The following is a 20,775-nucleotide window of genomic DNA, read 5'->3' as shown; positions in this document are numbered from 1 at the left end:
CATAATAAGCAAGCTGTATTTGAACAGATAATTCTATATACTCCAAAATGAATATTTAGTGTAGGTCAATAAATAGGATAATTAAGCCTTCACATTCATATTCTTTCTGTTTCCTGATCTGTCTTTCTCTCCAGCTGGCACTAAATAAGTTAATCAGATAAAGGCCGGGTGTTTCTTCACTTGGGCCATAAACAATCTAAATCTTTGTAAATTCTTAGACATGTTTTTCTTGTTTCCTTAGAATCCACAAGTTAGTGATAGCCAATGCTGTCGTTGAGGATGAAGGTGATTATGTATTTGCACCAGATTCTTACTCTATTACTTTGCCTGCCAAAGTTCATGTTATTGGTGAGTAGATGAATCATTGCAGAGTTTTGTGCTCTTGCTTTGTTGTTGTTGTTGTTTGCTTATCTTGGAAATATAACGCATTCAAAACTGTGCTATTTAAAGAAAAAGCACATGAATTGGTATGTCATTAATCATAATAGTTGATTATTAAGAAGTCTTATAGTGAAGTTGTTTTGCAAGGTGCCAGGCACCAACTACTTTGACTTCTCCTATATTCTTTTTGGCCAGATAAAATGTTGGTTACTACCAATATTTAGCACTAGCAAAATACTAGCCCAGATATTCACATGGAAATGATTGTCTGATAACAAAGGCCATGTTTAATATTCTAGATCCTCCCAAGATCATCCTGGATGGTCTTGATGCTGACAATACAGTGACAGTAATTGCAGGAAGCAAGCTTCGTCTTGAGATTCCCATCACTGGAGAGCCACCTCCCAAAGCCATTTGGAGCCGAGCAGATAAGGTTTGTTTTACTTACACACACTGCCCATCCCACTTCCTGCCTTCCATTAGTCAGATAAAAAAAGAAAGCAAATATATGTACAGGGGTTCAGTGTAGATATAATTCCTTTTATTAAGAAAGATTACTGATTTTCAGGCAAATATAATCATCATTCATTTACTTTTCATATTCCTAACTACTATGTGACCAGGCAAGTGTGTGTGTGTGTGTGTGTGTGCGTGTGTGTTGCTGTTTGTTTTTTCACCAGGCAAGTTTTTATGTACAGTAAACAAGATCCCGTTTTTCTTTTTTAAATTTAAATTCAATTAATTAACTAATAATGTATTATTAGTTTCAGAGGTATTTCAGTCTTATATGATACCCAGTGCTCATTATATCATGTGCCAAGTTTGATAAGCTTTACAGATTTGGGATACTAGCCCTTTATCTGATATGTCATTTGCAAATATCTTCTCCCATTCTGTCAGGGTAGTCTTTTGGTTTTGTTGACTGTTTCCTTTTGCTGTGCAGAAGCTTTTTATCTTGATTAAGTCCCAGTAGTTCATTTTTGCCTTTGTTTCCCTTGCTTTGGAGATGGGTCTAGCAAGAAGTTGTTGAGGCCGAGGAGGAAGAGTTGCTGCCTGTGTTCTTCTCTAGGATTTTGATGGATTCCTGTCTCACATTTAGGTCTTTCATCCATTTTGAGTCTATTTTTGTTGTATGGTGTAAGGAAATGGTCCAGGTTCATTCTTCTGCGTGTGGCCCATTTTTCAGAATGAGGTGGAAGAGAAATAGACAATAAATTATTAAATAAATAAATGAGCAAAATCACTTTGGATAGTAGTAAGTGCTATGAAGATTTTTTAAAAACAGGGTAATATGATTAGCACGTGATTGGGAGGTAAATAACAAGAGTCTCTATGAAATACAAGGAAACCGGGCGCCTGGGTGGCTCAGATGGTTAAGCGTCTGCTTTCGGCTCAGGTCATGATCCCAGGGTCCTGGGATCGAGTCCCACATCGGGCTCCCGGCTCAGCGGGGAGCCTGCTTCTCCCTCTGACCCTCGCCCCTCTCATGCTGTTTCTCTCTTGCTCGCTCTCTAAAAAATAAATAAAATCTTTAAAGGGCGCCTGAGTGGCTCAGTTGGTTAAGCGACTGCCTTCGGCTCAGGTCATGATCCTGGAGTCCCGGGATCGAGTCCCGCATCGGGCTCCCTGCTCAGCAGGGAGTCTGCTTCTCCCTCTGACCCTCCTCCCTCTCATGTTCTCTGTCTCTCATTCTCTCCGTCTCAAATAAAAAAAAAAAAAATACAAGGAAACCATTATATGAAGATTAAAGAAAAAAGATTTCCAGGTAAAGTCAATGCAAGTGCAAAGGACAAGATGAGAGGAGAAAATGAGCTTGATGTGTTGAAGGAGTTGAAAAAAAAGCCAGTATGGCTGGGTCAGAGTGAATGAGGAGGAGAACAATAGTAAGGTTGGAGTGGTAGAGTAGTACAAGCTCAAGTGTCACTCTGTGGCTCCCTATATAAAATGTATTATGGGCAGTAAAACTATTCCATATGATATTATAATTATGGACACCTGTCATTATAGATTTGGCAAAACCCACAGAATGTATACACAAGAGTGAACCCTAATGTAAATGTAGGCTTTGAAGGGATAATGATGTATCAATGTAGGTTCATCAGCTGTAACAAATATACCACTCTGATGTGGGATGTCAGTTGTGGAGGAGGTTGTACATGTGTGGGGAAAGGGTATGTATGAGAACTCTCTGTACTTTCCATTCAATTTTCCAGTGAGTCTAAATCTGCTCCAAAAAATAATTTTTTAGGGCACCTGGGTGGCTCAGTCAGTTAAGCATCCAACTCTTGATTTCAGCTCAGTTCATGATCTCAGGGTTGTGAGATTGAGCCCCGTGTTAGGCTCCATTCTGGACATGGAGCCTGCTTAAGATTCTCTTTCTCCCTCTGCCCCTCAACCCCACTCTCTCTCTCTTTAAAAATAAATAAATAAATAATTTATTAACCAAAAAAATGAGTTTCTGTTTTCTGGAGAAAAAAAAAAGGACATCATTGAGCTTTGGGACAACTTCACCAGTAAAATATATGTGTATTTGGAATCCCCAAAGAGGACAGAAGAATATGTAAAGAAATAAGGGTCAAAATTTTTCCAAATTTTATAAAAAATAAAATTTCAGATACAAGAAGCTCAATAAAATCTAAGCACAAGGAACATTAATAAACCACACCAAGACCCATTATAATCAAATTTTTCAAAACCTGTGATTAAGAAAAAAAGATTTTTGGATGCCTGGGTGGCTCAGTCGGTTAAGCATCTGCCTTTGGCTCAGGTCATAATCCTGGGGTCCGGGGATCAAGTCCCATGTAGCCCTCTCTGCTCCGCAGGGAGTCTGCTTTGCCCCCCTGCCCCTCCCCCCACTTGTTCTCTAATCTCTCTCTCGCTCTCTCGCTCTCAAATAAATAAATAAAATCTTTTGAAAAAAAGATTTTTAAGCAGACAGAGAAAAAAGTCACATTAAATATACAGAAACAAAGACAAGAGTGATAGCAGATCTCTCTAGAAGCAAGGCAAGTGAGAAAACAGTGAAGGAACATCTTTAAGGAATAACTGTCAACCTCGATTTCTATGAATTCTAAAAAATTCTACAAATTCTAAAAAAAAATCAACCTAGAATTCTATACTAAGTAAAAAATAATTTTCAGAAATGAAGGCAAAATAAAATTATTTTCAGGGGCACCTGGGTGGCTCAGTTGGTTAAGCGACTGCCTTCGGCTCAGGTCATGATCCTGGAGTCCCGGGATCGAGTCCCGCATCGGGCTCCCTGCTCGGCAGGGAGTCTGCTTCTCCCTCTGACCCTCCCCCCTCGCATGTGCTCTCTCTCTCCTTCTCTCTCTCTCAAATAAATAAATAAAAAAATCTTTAAAAAAAAATTATTTTCAGATATATAAAAGCTGAAAGAAATCATCACTGGTAGACCTGCACTACAAGGAATGCTAAAAGAAGTCCTTAAGTCAGAAGGAAAATGATGCCAGACGGAACATTTTCACAGAGGAACAAAGAGTATCAGAAATTATAATTACATGGATAAACATAAGAGTTTTTTCTTATTATTTAAATCTCTTAAAAAGATAATTAACTGTTTAAACAAAAATAATAACCATGCACTGTGGTGTTTGTAACAAAAGTGTAAGTAAAATTTATGACAACAGAAACATAAGGTCAAGAGGGAAGAAATGGAAGGTAAGAACTAGGAGGGTCGAAAAGGAGGTGTGCTATTGTAATATCATGTGATGGCAGGCTGAAAAGTTAAAGATGTGTACTATAAGCCCTAAAGGAACCACTAAAATAATAAAAAGTTATAGCTAATAAGCCAACAAAGGACATAATATGAAATCACAAAAAATATTTAATTAATCTAAAAGAAGGCAGGAAAAGAGGCATAAAGAAGAGATGAGACAAGTAGAAAACAAATAGCAAGATAATAGAATTGCAAAGAAAAATAGATAAATTAGAGATTTCAGTACCCTTCTCTCAGTAGTTGATAGAAGAGGAAGACAGGGGCACCTGGGTGGCTCAGTTGGTTAAGCGTCTGCCTTCGGCTCAGGTCATGATCCCAGGACCCTGGGATTGAGCTCCACATTGGGCTCCCTGCTAGGCAGGGAGCCTGCTTCTCCCTCTCCCTCTGCCTGCTGCTTTCCCTGCTTGTGCTCTCTCTTTCTGTGTGTCAAATAAATAAATAAAATCTTTAAAAAAAGAAGAAGAAGAAGAAGACAGACTATCAGTAAGGATATTCCAGATTTGAACATTACTTGATTTAATTAGCATTTATAGAATACTCAAGTGACACACGCAGAATGGGTATTATTTTAAAATTACATATGGAAAATTTCCAAGATAGGCCGTAAGTCTCAATAAATGTAAAGGATTTAAGTCATGCAAAGTATGTTCTCTGATCACAATGGAATTAATTAGAAATCAATAACAAAGATTTCTAGAAAATTTTCAAATATTTGGAAACACATTTTTCGGAATATATCGTGGATCAAAAAAAGAAACCACAAAGGAAATTCGAAAATATTTATGAGCACACCACATATCAGAATTTGCATAATGCTACTAAATCAGTACTAAATAGCCCCATATCAATTAAAGAAATGAAATTTGTAGTTAAAAACCTTTCAGAAAGAAAATTCCAGGCCAAGACGGCTTTATTGGAGAATTCTATCAAAGATTTAAGAAAAAGAAATACCAATTTTACACAAACTCTTCCAGAAAACTGAAAAGAGAATAGGAATATTTCCCAACTCATTTTTGAAGCTCAGTTATTCCCTTATAGCAAAACCAGGAAAAGACATTAGAAGAGACTATAAACCAATATCACTCATAAACATAGATGAAAAATTCTAAACAGAATTTAGCAAATCAAATCCAACAATATATAAAAGGAATAATACATTATGACCAACTGGGTTTTATCCAGGAATGCAAAGATTGGTTTCCCATTTGAAAATCAATTAATATAGGGATGCCTGGGTGGCTCAGTTAAGTGTCTATCTTCAGCTCAGGTCATGATCAAGGGTCCTGGGATCAAGTCCTGCATCAGGCTCCTTGTTCAGCAGGGAGCCTGCTTCTACCTCTGCCAGCCAGCCCCTCTGCTGGTGCTCTCTCTCTCTCTCTCTCTCTGACAAATATATAAAATCTTTTTTTAAAAAAAGAAAATCAATTAATAAAATTCACCATATTAACAAACCAGGAAAAAATAAGCATGATCATCTCAAAAGACAGAAAAACATTTGACAAAACCCAACATCCATTCCTAATAAATATCTCTCAGAAAACTAGGAAGTAAAAGGAACTTCCTCAACATGAAAAACAAAATCTGTGAAGATCCTACAATGATCATTATACTTAATGGCGAAAGACTGAATGCTTTCCCCTCTCAGATCAGGAGCAAAAGAGAGATGTCCATTCTCACAACTTTTTTTTTTTAAGATTTTCTTTATTTGAGAGAAAGAGAGCACACGTGCAAGAGAGCACAAGAAGGGGAGAGGGAGAAGCAGCACCCCACCCTCGACACGGGGAGGGGGCGCTCAATCCCAGGACCCTGTGATCATGACCTGAGCCAAAGGCAGCCACTTAATGGAATGAGCCACCCAGGTGCCCACCATCCTCACCACTTCTATTCAACATTGTACTAGAGGTTCTAGCCAGGGCAATCAGGCAAGAAAAAGAAATAATGGATATCTATATCGGAAAGGAAAAAATAAAACTGTACTTTTTGTTATTATAGATGACATAATCGTAGATGTAGAAAATTCAATGTAACCTACAAAAAATCTACTGTTACAAATCTTCACAGTAGCCTTATTTATGATTTTTTTTAAAGATTTTATTTATTTATTTGACAGTGAGAGAGAGAGAGCAAGTGAGTACAAGCAGGGGAAGCAGCAGAGGGAGAGGGAGAAGGAAGAAACAGGCTCCCTGCTCAGCAGGGATCCCAACACGGGGCTCGATCCCAGGACCCCGGGATCATGACCTGAGCCGAAGGCAGATGCTTAACCAACTAGCCACCCAGGAGCCCCAGGAGCCCCAGGAGCCTTATTTATAATATCCAGAAACTGCAAACAACACAAATGTCCCTCAATAGGTGAATAGATAAGCAAATTATAGGATATTCACACAATGGAATGCTACTAGCAATAAAAAGGAATGGATTATTGATATATGCAACAACTTAGATGAATAATTATGCTGAATGAAAGAAGCTGAACAGCAACAACAAAAATATTTCTAAAAACTGGCAATACCAAATGCTTATAAGGATATGGAACAACTAAAGACTCATACATCACTGATGGGAATGCAAAATAGTACACCGACTTTGGAAACCGTTTGGTAGTTTTTTGGGTTTTTTTTAAGATTTATTTATTTATTTATTTGAGACAGAATGAGATACAGAGAGCATGAGAGGGAGGAGGGTCAGAGGGAGAAGCAGACTCCCTGCCGAGCAGGGAGCCCGATGCAGGACTCAATCCCGGGACTCCAGGATCATGACCTGAGCCGAAGGCAGTCGCTCAACCAACTGAGCCACCCAGGCACCCTGTAGTCTTTTTTATAAAGGTAAACATGCACTTACCATACAACTCTACAATGAAATTCCTTGGTATTTACCCTAGAGAAATAAAGACATACGTCTGCACAAAAACTTGTACATGAATGTTTAGAACAATTTATTTATAATTGTCAAAACTTGGAAACAACCCAGAAGTCCAATTGTACAAACATACAGTTTGTACTTGCATAAACCAACTGCACATGGACTATAGAATAGGTTACTATTCAACAGTGAAAAGGACGGTACTAGTAATACATGCAGTAACATGGATGAATCTGAAGAGCATCATGCTAAGTGAAAGAGAATAGATCCAAAAGGCTACGTACAGGTTGAGTCCTTTATATGACATTCTAGAAAAAGGAAAACTAGAGAGACAACTAACAGGTTGGTGGTTTCCAGGACCAAAGTGTGGAGTGAGTGAGTTGACTGTGAAGGAACATGGGGATACTGTTGGGGGTCACAGAAATGGTCTGTATCTTGATTGTGGTGGTGGTTACATAATCACACAAATTTGTCAAAATTCATAGAACTCTATGTCTAAAAAGTGTGAATTTTACTCTATGTAAATGACAGCACAATAGATAAGCAAACAAAATATAGAAAACTAAAGAAAATAATATAATACTACCCTAAATAAATATTTTTCTCTTCACATTAAAAAGAAAGCAGAACATCTTTTATAATCTTAAGATTAGAATTTAGCTAATCTGAGGAAATTTTGTTCAATTATAAAACAGAAGAATTATGAAAACTATAAACTATCACAGGTATTCTTATTGTTGTCACAATCTTTCGTTATTGAAGATGTATGAGTCCTAATCCAGACCCAAAAGAGTAAAGAGTTAATTTAATAGTTATTAGAAAATTACCCAGTTTCTAAATTACCTTGACCTTCTCTGTTTTTTCTCATTGTATACTAGCTGTTCGTTGTCATGTAAGAGATATGACCTAAGAATCAGAACATTGGAATGCTGTTTTAAATTTCTGGTTTAAGAAAGAAAGAAGGAGAGAAGTGAAGGGGAAGAAAAGGGGGGAGAAGGAGGAGGGGGAGGAGAAAAAAAAAAAAGAAAGAGAATATAATGGAAGGCCCAACCTACCCTGTCTTTACTTTGGGAATTAGATGTTCATTCTTGCATGTCCTATAAGAAGGGAAAAATCAATACTTAACAACTTGTATAGAAAATCGGCATTGTGGTCTTCTTCAACACTTTTCAGTATTTCTAAATTTTCAAGGCATATAAGGAAATAAGCAAATCATGATTATTTCCTGATATGAATTTAAGTGTTCTAATTTCACGTCCAAAGAGACTCCTCTCCTAAAATAACACTTCTGCCATCATATTTTTAGTCCTCCAACTTCCTCTTTGGTGAGTTCATGGTTAGTGGGTTTTTGAGACAAATCCCACAGCTTTCTGCTGTGTAATATGGAATGTTAATACTTTTGTCCTTAGGATTGGTGGAGGATCACACTAAGAACATGTATTTTAGGCATTAGCACCACATCCAGCTTAAGTTCTAAGACACTCTGGAGTAGTCCTTGTCATATAGGTCATGCCATATTTTGTTTCGCTTCTTCTTAGGCTATTACGGAGGGCAGTGGCCGGATAAGAGCAGAATCTTACCCTGACAGCAGTACTCTGGTCATTGATGTCGCTGAAAGAGATGACTCTGGTGTTTACCACATAAATCTGAAAAATGAAGCTGGGGAAGCACATGCAAACATCAAGATTAAAGTTGTGGGTAAGTCCTCTGGGTCAACAAACTTCTAGAATCAAGTTGACATGTCCATATCCAGAGTAGACTTTGGCAGCTCTTGGTTCTCTTGGCTCTTCTGGGTAGCCAACAATGAAAAACACAGTATAGCTATATTTTATAAATCACCATCTTTCTACCTTTGCCACTTGTTTCCTTTTCTTTCCTTTCCTTTCATTTTTTTAAAATGTCCTTCCTGGGGTGCCTGGGTGGCTCACATGGTTAAGCATCTGCCTTCTGCTCAGGTAGATCCAGGGTCCTGGGATCTACCCCCACGTCGGGCTCTCAGCTCAGTGGGGAGTTTACTTCTCCCTCTCCCTCTATGTCTGCCCCTGCTTGTGCGCTCTCTGTCTCTCTCTTTCAAATGAATAAATAAAAATCTTTAAAATTTCTTTCCCTTCCCTTCCCGCCCTTCCCTTCTCTTTCTCTTCTTTCTTCTTGCCTCGAGGTCCAATTGCAGGAATGCATAACTAAGGTTAGCCATTTGGGGCTGTTGGTCATTAGCTCTCCACAGTTATATTCCCTTTTGGTGCCCTGTAAACTCACTGAAACACAATTGCTAAACAATTTCCATCATCACAATCATCGTAGAAGAGTAAGATCTTTATCAGTCCTTAGATGACCTCCTGAGTACATTATTCCTAAGCCTGAAACCAAGTGAAATGAGTCCAGCGATTATTGATGGCCCAGTTTCTCATGGTCTCTTCATCTCACTTTATTTTTCCCTTAAGAAATATATTTCAAATGGATCAGAAACTAGGGTCATTTTATCAGGCACTGAACTATGTTAACAAGACATGGTCACTTGCCATTTTTGACTTGGATTTCTACCAGTCAACATCTTGATTCTTCCAACTGACTTAAAACAATTAGTCCTTGACTCAGTTCTGCTAAAAGTTCACTTTGTAGTTAAAAAAACAAAACACAAAACAAAATTACATCTGATATTTAGGCAATAATTTCTTAGTTGCTATTTTCAAAGTAAAGGGCAAGTGTCTTGAGTTCCATATGGGGCTTGTTCTCTAATGTTGTGACACTAGTTTAAAGGACTTGAATACATCATTATTTTTATCTTTTTTGGACTCACCTTCCCTTATCTCATATGGAACATGACTTTTTGCCTAAATTAGTTACTATGTGCATTTCAATAAGAATGGAAAAGTATTCATGGGGCTCCTGGGTGGCTCAGTCGTTAAGTGCCTGCCTTCGGCTCAGGTCAGGATCCCAGGGTCCTGGGATCCAGCACCACATCGGGATCCCTGCTCAGCGGGAAGCCTGCTTCTCCCTCTCTCACTCCCCCTGCTTGTGTTCCCTCTCTCGCTGTGTCTCTCTCTGTCAAATAAATAAATAAAATCTTTAAAAAAAAAAAAAAGAATGGAAAAGTATTCAGAAAAGAATGCTTCAATGACTATCATCAAAATCTATTTTCCAATTAACATTTTTATTTGTACTCTCATATACTCTTATTTTATTTTATTTTTTTAATTCTATTCTATTCTATTCCATTTCTTGTTTGCTACAGACATCCCTGATCCTCCAGTGGCACCAAATGTGACAGATGTGGGAGATGATTGGTGCATCATGACCTGGGAACCTCCTGCTTATGATGGAGGGTCCCCAATCTTAGGTAACTACATGTTTGTCTGTGGAACTGCCAGTGGAGTTGGAATCCTCTTTATGCTCATTAGTATAGAGCACATTTTAAAATATTGCATTTAGAAGAAAACCTACCATACGATGACTTTAAATATCCATTCAAATTGAAATATATTTTGGAATTCTCTGTAAATACTTGAGATTTAAATAACTCTGATGAGTATCATCTAACTGCCTGTCCTCTTTTTTTGTTTGACATTTACATTTAATATCTAATTTTGCAACATCTATAAGACTAACTTTAAATTGTCCAGTCAGTAAATGTCTAGTTCCATAGAACTATGTCTATGAAGAAATTTCTTTTAGAGGTAAATACTTAGAATAATTTGCTTCCCCTATGGAACAAGAATTTTTTCTACTTGAAACTCACAAAACTAGTCATTTCCCTCTTCTTATCTACATTGTTGGGACTCGGAACCAAATCTATTACTCAACTATAGAAAAGGTATAAGTTTCTACAGTCTACATATCTGTGATTTATTTTTCTCTCTTCTCTTCCTGTCCAATTTTATTGTATTATTTTTAATATTTTAATATTATATTCTTTTTATCTATATCCTATGACATTAATATTTGTATTCCCTATAATCTCTCTCAAACAACTGATGGAATAAGGTGGCCTAAAAATATATGCATACCTGACTATTTCACTTAGGGTGCTAAGAATATGGGAAATTTTAAGAATTCTAACACCTGACAAAGTTTAATTTTGGAGACCATGGAAAAACCTCAGTTTCCATTTTGTGTCACTTGCAGGATACTTTATTGAGAGGAAGAAGAAACAAAGCTCCAGATGGATGAGGCTAAATTTTGATCTCTGCAAAGAAACAACTTTTGAGCCCAAGAAGATGATTGAAGGTGTGGCCTATGAGGTCCGCATCTTTGCGGTCAATGCCATTGGCATCTCCAAGCCCAGTACGCCCTCCAAGCCTTTTGTTCCTTTGGGTGAGTCAAGAGAGATGCACCTCTGTCATGCAAATCATTGCCCTGGCTTGTGACTGCTACCTTCCAACCTCTAACTGGAGCAGACCTGGAAGCTTCTTAGAGTGGTGGGTGAGCAGAAGTTTGGAGGCAGGAGCAATTTTCTAAGAAACTGAAAAACAGCTTTGGTAGAGTTGAGTGTCTTCATAACGTGGAACCTGGAATTTATTACCAGAATTTCAATGAGAGCCATAGGTGGCTCTGGTTGCTATTTCCAGCTTAAAGCACTTAGCTGAGCCCCCTGACACATGACCACTCCCCATATGTCCTTCTGAAGGTATACCCAGCACCTAGGTGTAATCATTATAACCAAAACAGAGACCACTACAACAAAGCACACTCAAAAACTAGTTTCTTCACTTTACAATCACACTTTAAATGTTATCTAGTGATCCAATGCAGTCAGTTGGTAAAGACAAAGACACCAAGATAAGATGTCTCTTTTTTTGATAGTGAAGTACTTTTTTCAGTAGAAAGAAGATTTAGTACAAGAGTTTGCACTTTAAAGTTAGAAGGCTATGGGAAATTTACTCTGGATTATTAGATCTCAAACTTTGACTTTTTCAACTTCCTTGGCCCTCCCAGCCTCCAACACCAACCTCCCGAACGGGAGGGAAAGTGTGGCAGTGTTTCTAAAATTTTCTATGCCTAGCAGATCTTTGCCTTCCACACAGCATATGCTTGAGGAGTATTCACTGAATTTTATTAAGACATGGGCCTGCTGTGTACATTTTTATTTGTATCCTAGTTCATTTTATCACTGCTTGTGCTGTAACACCATAGTTAATGATGTCTTCTCTCTCTCTTTTTTTTTTTACCTTTGAAGCTGTAACCAGCCCTCCTACCCTTCTGACCGTTGACTCTGTAACTGACACCACTGTCACGATGAAGTGGCGGCCCCCAGACCACATTGGTGCAGCAGGTTTAGATGGCTATGTGCTAGAGTATTGCTTTGAAGGAAGTAAGTACAACTGGTAGTTAAAATGAATACTATCAATAGGTGAGATACGCCCCCACCCTTCTTTTGTTGCTCATTCTTGGGAAATCTCCCTCCAACCGAAAATGACAACAAGCAAAGGTCATCCTTATAAGGTGGATAGAAACTTAGCCTTTCTTTGGTACTTGATGCTAACAAATGGAGATCTCAAAAATATCCGAGCTAGTCTGCCAGATCAGACAACATGATAGTTCTAAGACATAGGAGGAAGGGAGTCTGACAAAACTTCGGAGATTTCCACTTCTTGAATTGGTGGAACAAAATTGTACCAAGCAACATAAGTCTAGTTAGGATGAAGCAAGTTGGAAATTCTAAACTCTATACTGAGCAGAGGTCAGTTATCAAAAGTACTGCTTATTTCTGGGTAATAAAGAGAGTCTATATATTTGGTTAGCTGGTGATCATCCCCCGCCTTCCTAAAGGAAAAAAAGAAGAAGAAGAATTAAGGACAACTTTCAGTGCTTAGAGGAAGCAGAATTCAATCCCCGAGGGTGCTTGTGATAGGTTTGACGTGTGACAGAACTTGTCTTGGTATAGAAAAATTTAATCACTTAAATTTAAGAGGAGAAGAGAAACAGGCAAAAAAAAAAAAAAAAAGTTAATAGAAAAAGAGAAACGACACAAGAAAATATGGGCCAGAGTGTACCTAAAACCAAAAATGATGTGAAGTTCACTGAAAGCCTCTTGTGTTTTTTGATTTCCTGCTTGACGTGATTTGAAAATCAGCGAATAAAACGGCCCCAGTTTGAACTCAGGCTCCACTCTAGATGACGGTAGGTAAACAGTCCACCGGGGAAGCTTGTTCCTATCTCCACAAATGATAGGCCAAGATTTAACCTCTAAGAAAACTCTTTGGACCCCAAACTTTAACATGGATCTTACATGAAGGAAAGAGGCTACCGAGCACATTTGAGAAATCAGGAATGTGAACAAAAGGGCACCTTTCCAGGAGGAAAACTTCTACGGAAAAGAAACTTCGTATGAAGAAAAAAACTGCCGAAAAGGAAATCCCAGGCCCTTGGATCGGGGCATCCCTGGAAATGACCACCACTGGTGTCTGTTGTGGTTGCGAGGGAACAAGAAGGGGGTGGGGGGACGGGGCAAGGCATCCTGGTAACAGTTCCATTTTCATGTGCTCAGCTCACAGAACGCTCTGCTTGATTTCTCCAGGGCTTGGAAAGCCACTAACCAAAACTGGTGGGGACATTATGAGAAAGTTCCCAGGTATCCCAGCATGGGAGGGAGGTAGTATTACTAACGCAACAGTTAAATTCTTGAGTGTTTCAAGATATGGTGTATTCCCATTCCATTCCTCCTCCCCCTATTTCAAAAAATCCTGCGTATTCCACTCTGTTATTTGTATCACCCCACCAGCAAAATCTCCCAATCTTACATGTGATGTGGCTGCTGAGCACGAATGTTTGTATATGTATGAAACAGAGCAAATTCTTTACTCTTTTCTTTCTGATAGGTTTAAAAAGTAAGAAGATACAGCAAAATGATAGATGGCTGTCATTTTGATGTTACCCACCTTAGATAAAATACAACGAAGTGTATTTTACATAATTCTGTGTGTGGTCTGTGTAGATATATATGTATATGTGTATATACATATATATATGTACACAGTCATTATGTATATATTTTGCCACATAACGTTTTGGAATTAGCTTTCTATGGAAGTTCTTTCATAACGTGTATATCTTTCTTCTTGCAGTCTTTTCTTTCTTTACGTGGCTGCCCTATTCTTCATTCTTTTTAATGGCTGTTGTCCTCCAGACTAATTTTCTGTAGTGTTTAATGCTTTTAGATATGTCAGGTTTTATTCTGTAAGAAAATTCTTTCTTTTATAAGATAGTGTGTTGGTTTTGACTCTGCCTTTCTCTTGTTTTTGTTTTTCGGTTTTTGGGTTTTTTTAATGCCTGCAGCACATTACTCTTCTTTGTTGTCTTCCTTCACTCTAGCTCTTTCTTTTCTTTCTTAAAAATTCTCCTCGTGTATCAAATAACTTTCGTATTCCTTCCCCATCCCTCAGACACCATTTTCTTTCTCCTGTTTTCCTCAGTTAAAGTCGTTCAGAGGTGAAGGGATGGGCTATTTTTTGTTCCCCTCTGATCTTGTTTCGTCCTGTTTTCTCTTGAAATTTCTCCTTTACTAGTTCTTCACTCTTTCGAGCACGTTTTCTGTCTCCTATTTTCACTTTCTCATCAACTGCCTCTTCACTACGAAAATATCAGCACGGTAGCTCCCAATCTGACCATTGGCTTAAAGACATACCTCTTTTTCGATGTCCTATTGAAATTTTTCAATTTTTATCAATCCGCATGCCCTCTCAGCCACCAGGATATTCTGCTCCCTGTTTCTTCTCCCTGATACTCCTAGAACGGATGGAATAAGAGAGAGGAGACGGTTCCAGGGGTTTGCACTCCCCTGCTCCTCTCCTGAGAACGTAGAAAGGCATCATCCTAAACCAGTGGGGTATACCCACAACTAGCCCATGAGCCAGCAACATTGCCTCCACCCCATGTGGAAGGCAGGGACCCAGGCAGGCTCAGTTTGTTTCCTTGACTGCAGAACTCATTGCCGTGGCAACAGTGGGCTGCCTCCAGAGCTGCTGGGAAGACAGGGCTGGCTTTATCATGAGTGCCCTCACTCCCGGCCTGTGAGGATTGAACTCCATAGTGCGAGCACTGGGTTCCCTGGGTACCTAGGAGGACCCTCCCAGGCGGAGGGGGCAAGGACCGGTCAAAGGATAGACTTGTTCCACTGTGTGCCGCTTCTCTGTGGAGTCCAAGACCTGCTCCTCCTTTCTCTTCAGGGTCTTGCTTTGTTCCTCTCTACCTCTTGTCCCCACAGCTGGAAGTGCCCAACCTCTTTTCCCCTCCTCTTCTCTGTGGCAGATGACTCAGGACAAAAACCACAGTCTGAACAGAGCAGGCTGTGGCTCTCCTGAGGAACTTCCCCTCTCCCTAATGTGTTTGGTCTCTTCCGTCACTGCTCTGAAGACAAATATCTTTGCATACTTTGCATACTTTACTAACAGAGAATGCTGACTACTGATACGATATTCTTCTGGTGTGAAAGTGGGTGTCTTTAATTAATTTTAATGACGGATTCTCAAAGGTACATCAGCAAATCAGTCTGATGAAAATGGGGAGGCTGCATATGATCTACCAGGTAAAGTATTCTGTGAAAGCTTTCAAACTTTCTTATTATATGATAAAAGTTTCTGGGAATGTTCCATGACCAAGCATGAAGTACACCTACTACCCACACACAAAAAAGCCCTTAGAGATCAAGGGGGTGGGCGGGCAGTGAGCTAATAATGTGGAAAGCGAGCGTTCCCCCTCCCTGCCCCCAGGGCATAATGCATAGAAATTTTTAAGAAGTTGAAATATTTGCAAACCCCTCTCTTGATGTTATAGACAAAGCTACCAAAACCTTTTAAAAATATCAACATTTTTGATCAAGGTAAAAGAATTATGCCAATTCCTTATGAGGTCTTGGCTCCTGAGCTGTGTTTCCTTTTTGCCATGGATATTAACTTCTTGTTTCATAAATGGGAGCATGATCTGACTCCCTGGGCCCATAATAGTGCCTCATAATAAAAAAACAGCTAAGATAAAACAGAGAGATTATATGACTATAAAGGCCTGTGTCTCTCATTCATAAGAATAGCATTTTCCTGTTCTGAAGTTTAACGTATGTTGGTGGCTAAATGTCATGATTATGTCAATCCTTGTAAAACTGAATTGGAATAAAACTGCTACAGAATTCCGGGGGACAGTTACTGTGATTCAGGAAAGTATCCCCAACTGTCCCCAAGAATTCAGATACTCTAGTATCATAGTATCCTGAATAAGAGGTTTTTCAGAAATAGCAGAATCTGATTATCCTTCTTCCTGTCATTTACATTAGCCATTCTAGACTATTTTTCATTTAACATGAAAAATGCTCACCCAGGGCGCCTGGGTGGCTCAGTTGGTTAAGCGACTGCCTTCGGCTCAGGTCATGATCCTGGAGTCCCGGGATCGAGTCCCACGTCGGGCTCCCTGCTCAGCGGGGAGTCTGCTTTTCCCTCTCCCGCTCCCCCCCTCTTATGCGCTCTCTCTCTCTCTCAAATAAATAAAATCTTTAAAAAAAAAAAAAAAAGAAAGAAAAATGCTCACCCATGTAGTATGACTCCAGACCAAAATCATATTTCCTCCAACTGACTTAATTATGAGTCAATTACTAGTTTGGAGCCGACTGTACCAGTGAGGATGATTTCTTTCTCTAAACACAATTTCTCCTTCTTTTCTTTTTCTTTTGTGGATTTTAGCTGCAGATTGGATAGTTGCAAACACAGAGCTGATCGACAAGACCAAGTTCACCATCACAGGTCTGCCTATGGATGCAAGGATCTTTGTGCGTGTGAAGGCTGTGAACAAGGCAGGTGCCAGCGAGCCGAAGTACTACTCCCAGCCCATTCTGGTGAAAGAAATCATAGGTAGGTGACAAGACTTTCAAAATTTTGTCTCCATTGCCAACATTATTTGGTTTTATGTTTCAACCCCCTTTTTTTCCCTCCAAACTTTCTATTTTGCTGTCACTCCTTTGATGTATTGTCAATGCCCCTGGGAGTTAGGAACGAACAAAACAGCTCCTTTCCACCAGTGTGGAGGTCAGCTCAGGGTTTGTAACTCGGTATGAGGACCAGTTAGTTATCCTCACCGGGTTCCGCGAGCCATCTCTCCCACTGAAGAGAGGGAGCATGAATGCAGCCGTGCAAACAAACAGCCGCCACATGGCTCCGATGGGTCTGCAAGGCCAGAACCATCTTCATAATGAAATGGACACATTAGTTGCCCTTTTCAATGTTTGACTACTGCACTGATGGTGCACAAGTGATGGTGAGTAAAACTGCAGGGGCCTCAGCAAGACTCAGTCAGTGCCACCAAACTATGCTAGTTATTTCTGTCTCCCTCACCACCTTGCACTCACAGTTAAAATAAAAGGGCCAGCTTTGCCTCGGCATGCATGTTCTTTTTTTTTTTTTTTAATGATTTTATTTATTTATTTGAGAGAGAGAGAGCGAGACAGCATGAGCAGGGGGTGGGGTAGATGGAGAGAGAGAAGCAGACTCCTTGCTGAGCAGGGAGCCCCATGCGGGGCTCGATCCCAGGACCCCGAGATCATGACCTGAGCCAAAGGCAGACACTTAACCGACTGAACCACCCAGGTGCCCCACCTCTGCATGTTCTTTTTTTTTTTTTTTTTTAAGATTTTATTTATTTGTTTGACAGAGAGAGACACAGTGAGAGAGGGAACACAAGCAGGGGGAGTGGGAGAGGGAGAAGCAGGCTTCCCGTGGAGCAGGGAGCCCGATGTGGGGCTCGATCCCAGGACCCTGGAATCATGACCTGAGCCGAAGACAGACGCTTAACAACTGAGCCACCCAGTCATCCCTCGGCATGTTCTTGATGAAGCATAAACATTATTAATTTTATTAAACCTTGGTCCTTGAGTACACATTTTTCCTATGTCTATGTGGCAATGAACTGCAAAGTAAGAGGCCTTACACTGCATACTGCAGTGCCGTGGTTGTCTCTAGAAATAGCACTTGTGCAACTGAGTGAGAGGCTGAACTAGTGACCTTCTTCAGAAACTTCCATTTTTACTTGAAAAAAAATGGCTATTTGGCAGGCATTTTGTAGAATATGAAAACAATAAGCCTGCCACTTCAAAGAAAACAACTTATAGTATTTGCTGTCAGCATTTCAATGAAAAAAAATGTGAGCTTTCAAGCAAAAGTTAGAATTTTGGAAAACTTATATCCACCCCCATGGACTTGACAGCTCTCAACACTTATAACTATTCTCATTAAGTAGGCAGTGGTATTAATGAATGTAATTTTTTGATAATGAATAATGGAATGTGTCAACATTTGGAAGATCTACATAATTTGGCGAAGTAATATTTTCCAAATGACAAATACATGTTAAAAATATGCATGGGTAGGGTGCCTGGGTGGCTCAGTTCATTAAGCGACTGCCTTCGGCTCAGGTCATGATCCTGGAGTCCCGGGATCGAGTCCCGCATCGGGCTCCCTGCTCGGCAGGGAGTCTGCTTCTCTCTCTGAACCTCCCTCCTCTCATGCTCTCTTTCTCTTTCTCTCTCTCAAATAAATAAATAAATAAATAAATAATATGCATGGGTAAAATATATATTAAAAATGTAAGCTAGACCAGCGGATTTTAATGTAACAGGGTGTGAAGAGTTCATTGAAATGGTTTCAGATTCCACATTGCAGCTCACCTTTAAGAAATTACAATTTATCATGTTTTAGTGTAGAAGCAAAAAGGAATATCCAAAATTGTCTAAAAAGTTTATTAAAATATTTCTTCTGGCTGTGTGAAGCCAGATTTTCTTCATTTAAATGACTTCAACCTATACAACATATTATAACAGATTGAAGGCAGGAACAAATAGGAGACTCCAGATATCCTCTATTAAGTCAGACATTAAGTAGATTTGCTAAAATATAAACTAATGCCATTAAAATGTTATTTGTGTTTTTATTTTTAAGTGAATAAATATTTCAAATGTCCTGCTTTAATTTCTAATATGGTAAATATTGATAGATACAGCCCACATAAACAATGGCTGAGCAATTGCTTTTTTGGGAGGGGTCCTTGTTAATTTTTGAGAGTGTGATAAAATACTGAGACCAAAATGTTTGAGAGTTGCTGCTCCAGGGGAAAGAACACTGGACTGGGGGCCTGGATATCTGGGTCCTAGACCACCTTCTGCCACAGTCTCATGTTGTGGCTGCCTGAAACCTTTCGGAAGTGAATTGTGGGATGGATGGATGGATGGATGGATGGATGGATGGATGGATGGATGAAAGAAAGCATGAAGCTTGCACATTTTCTTAGTAGATTCTGGAGACAGCCTTTTTATAAATCCTGTTTTCATTAGGTATTAGCCATGTGACCTCAGGCAAGAGACTTGATCTTCCTGAGCCTTAATTTTTTCATCTGCAAAATGGAGATAATAATAATACCTGACCCATCAAGAGGCTGTGAGGATTAAATACATTGATCCATTTTGCTGCCTAACAGAATGCTTGCCACATAATAAGCTCTCTATATGTGTTAGCTTTTATTATGATAATGGTTTACTACAGAATCTGGCTGAGTTTCTTTTTCCTCATATATAAAGTTAGGGAGCTAGGGGATCTCCAAGTTCTCTTCCAGCCCCAACATTCAGTAATCATCATCATCATCATCTCCTAAAGTTTATTGAGCACTTATTATGCTCAGCCATTATGCTAAATGCTTTACATGGATAACCTTATTTAATCCTCACAACAATCGTACAAATTAGATGCTTTCATCATTCTGATTTTATGGAAGAGTCTGAAACCAGAACCCCTATCTATCAGATCTAGGACTCAAACCCAGATCTCTGATCTGAAGTCCATGCTTCTGATCATAAGCACTCAAGGCTGACTCTAGCTTCTAATCCTGGCTGTGTCACCAAGGGCAAGTTACTTAACCTCCTATGCTCCTGTTTCTTTTTTTTTTTTTTATTCTCATGTTAATCCCCATACATTACATCATTAGTTTTAGATGAAGTGTTCCATGATTCATTGTTTGTGCATAACACCCAGTGCTCCATGCAGAATGTGCCCTCCTCAATACCCACCACCAGGCTAACCCATCCTCCCACCCCCCTCCCCTCTAGAACCCTGTTTGTTTTTCAGAGTCCATCGTCTCTCATGGTTCGTCTACCCCTCCGATTTCCCCCGCTTCATTCTTCCCTTCCCGCTACCTTCTTCTTCTTCTTCTTTTTTTTTTTTCTTAACATATATTGCATTATTTGTTTCAGAGGTACAGATCTGAGATTCAACAGTCTTGCACAATTTACAGCGCTTACCAGAGCACATACCCTCCCCAGTGTCTATCACCCAGTCACCCCATCCCTCCCACCCCACCCCCACTCCAACAACACTCAGTTTGTTTCCTGCGATTAAGAATTTATGCTCCTGTTTCTTTATCATGAAGAAAAACCATACCTATCCTACAAGGTGGCCTTGAGGTTTAAATTAGTCCCCTGATGAAAAGTATTTAGTCCAGCGTCTGTCACATACTAAGCACTCAAATGATGAGATCTGCTTCATCCCTGTGAGCCTCGGAGCCTTTGACTCCCTGCTTCTGATGGGGTTGTAACATGTTCTAGTATCTTTATGGTGTTTAATTAATGAATGTCAATACATAGTGGGCTAGAGCCACCTATTGTACCTCATAGCCACACAGGGAGGAAGTTACTATCCAGTTCCAACAGAATTACCTAAATAACAAGTGTTAGGTGCAAAAACTTTTTTTGTTTTGTTTTTTTTCTGGTGAGAAAAAATGAGCAGTCATACCAGCTAATGTGCTGCCTATTGATCTTTTGTGGAGTGTTCACTGGA

At 39.5% G+C, this 20,775-nt stretch overlaps 1 protein-coding gene across 12 annotated transcripts in view; it reads left to right on the top strand.

Moving 5' to 3' along the window:
• Window positions 1-20,775, top strand: part of MYBPC1 (myosin binding protein C1) — an 88,220-nt gene that overhangs the window by 50,967 nt on the left and 16,478 nt on the right. For 7 of the 12 annotated variants that reach the window (XM_045872751.3, XM_045872749.3, XM_045872746.3 and 4 more), the window contains 8 exons: window positions 242-348; window positions 681-814; window positions 8,515-8,674; window positions 10,209-10,313; window positions 11,099-11,287; window positions 12,150-12,284; window positions 15,444-15,497; window positions 16,642-16,809. In XM_045872751.3, coding sequence (XP_045728707.1) covers window positions 242-348; window positions 681-814; window positions 8,515-8,674; window positions 10,209-10,313; window positions 11,099-11,287; window positions 12,150-12,284; window positions 15,444-15,497; window positions 16,642-16,809 — 1,052 coding nt within the window. The remainder of the gene's footprint in view (window positions 1-241; window positions 349-680; window positions 815-8,514; window positions 8,675-10,208; window positions 10,314-11,098; window positions 11,288-12,149; window positions 12,285-15,443; window positions 15,498-16,641; window positions 16,810-20,775) is intronic. The other 5 variants (XM_045872756.3, XM_045872754.3, XM_045872750.3 and 2 more) reach the window with 1 other exon arrangement.

This window comes from Mirounga angustirostris, unplaced genomic scaffold (assembly GCF_029215605.1).
Source record: "Mirounga angustirostris isolate CCGP_5_RB_7025 unplaced genomic scaffold, mMirAng1.0.hap1 SCAF_5, whole genome shotgun sequence".
Lineage (NCBI taxonomy): Eukaryota > Metazoa > Chordata > Mammalia > Carnivora > Phocidae > Mirounga > Mirounga angustirostris.
Note: the sequence above shows the minus strand (reverse complement) of the source record. Positions and strands in the feature narration are given on the sequence as shown.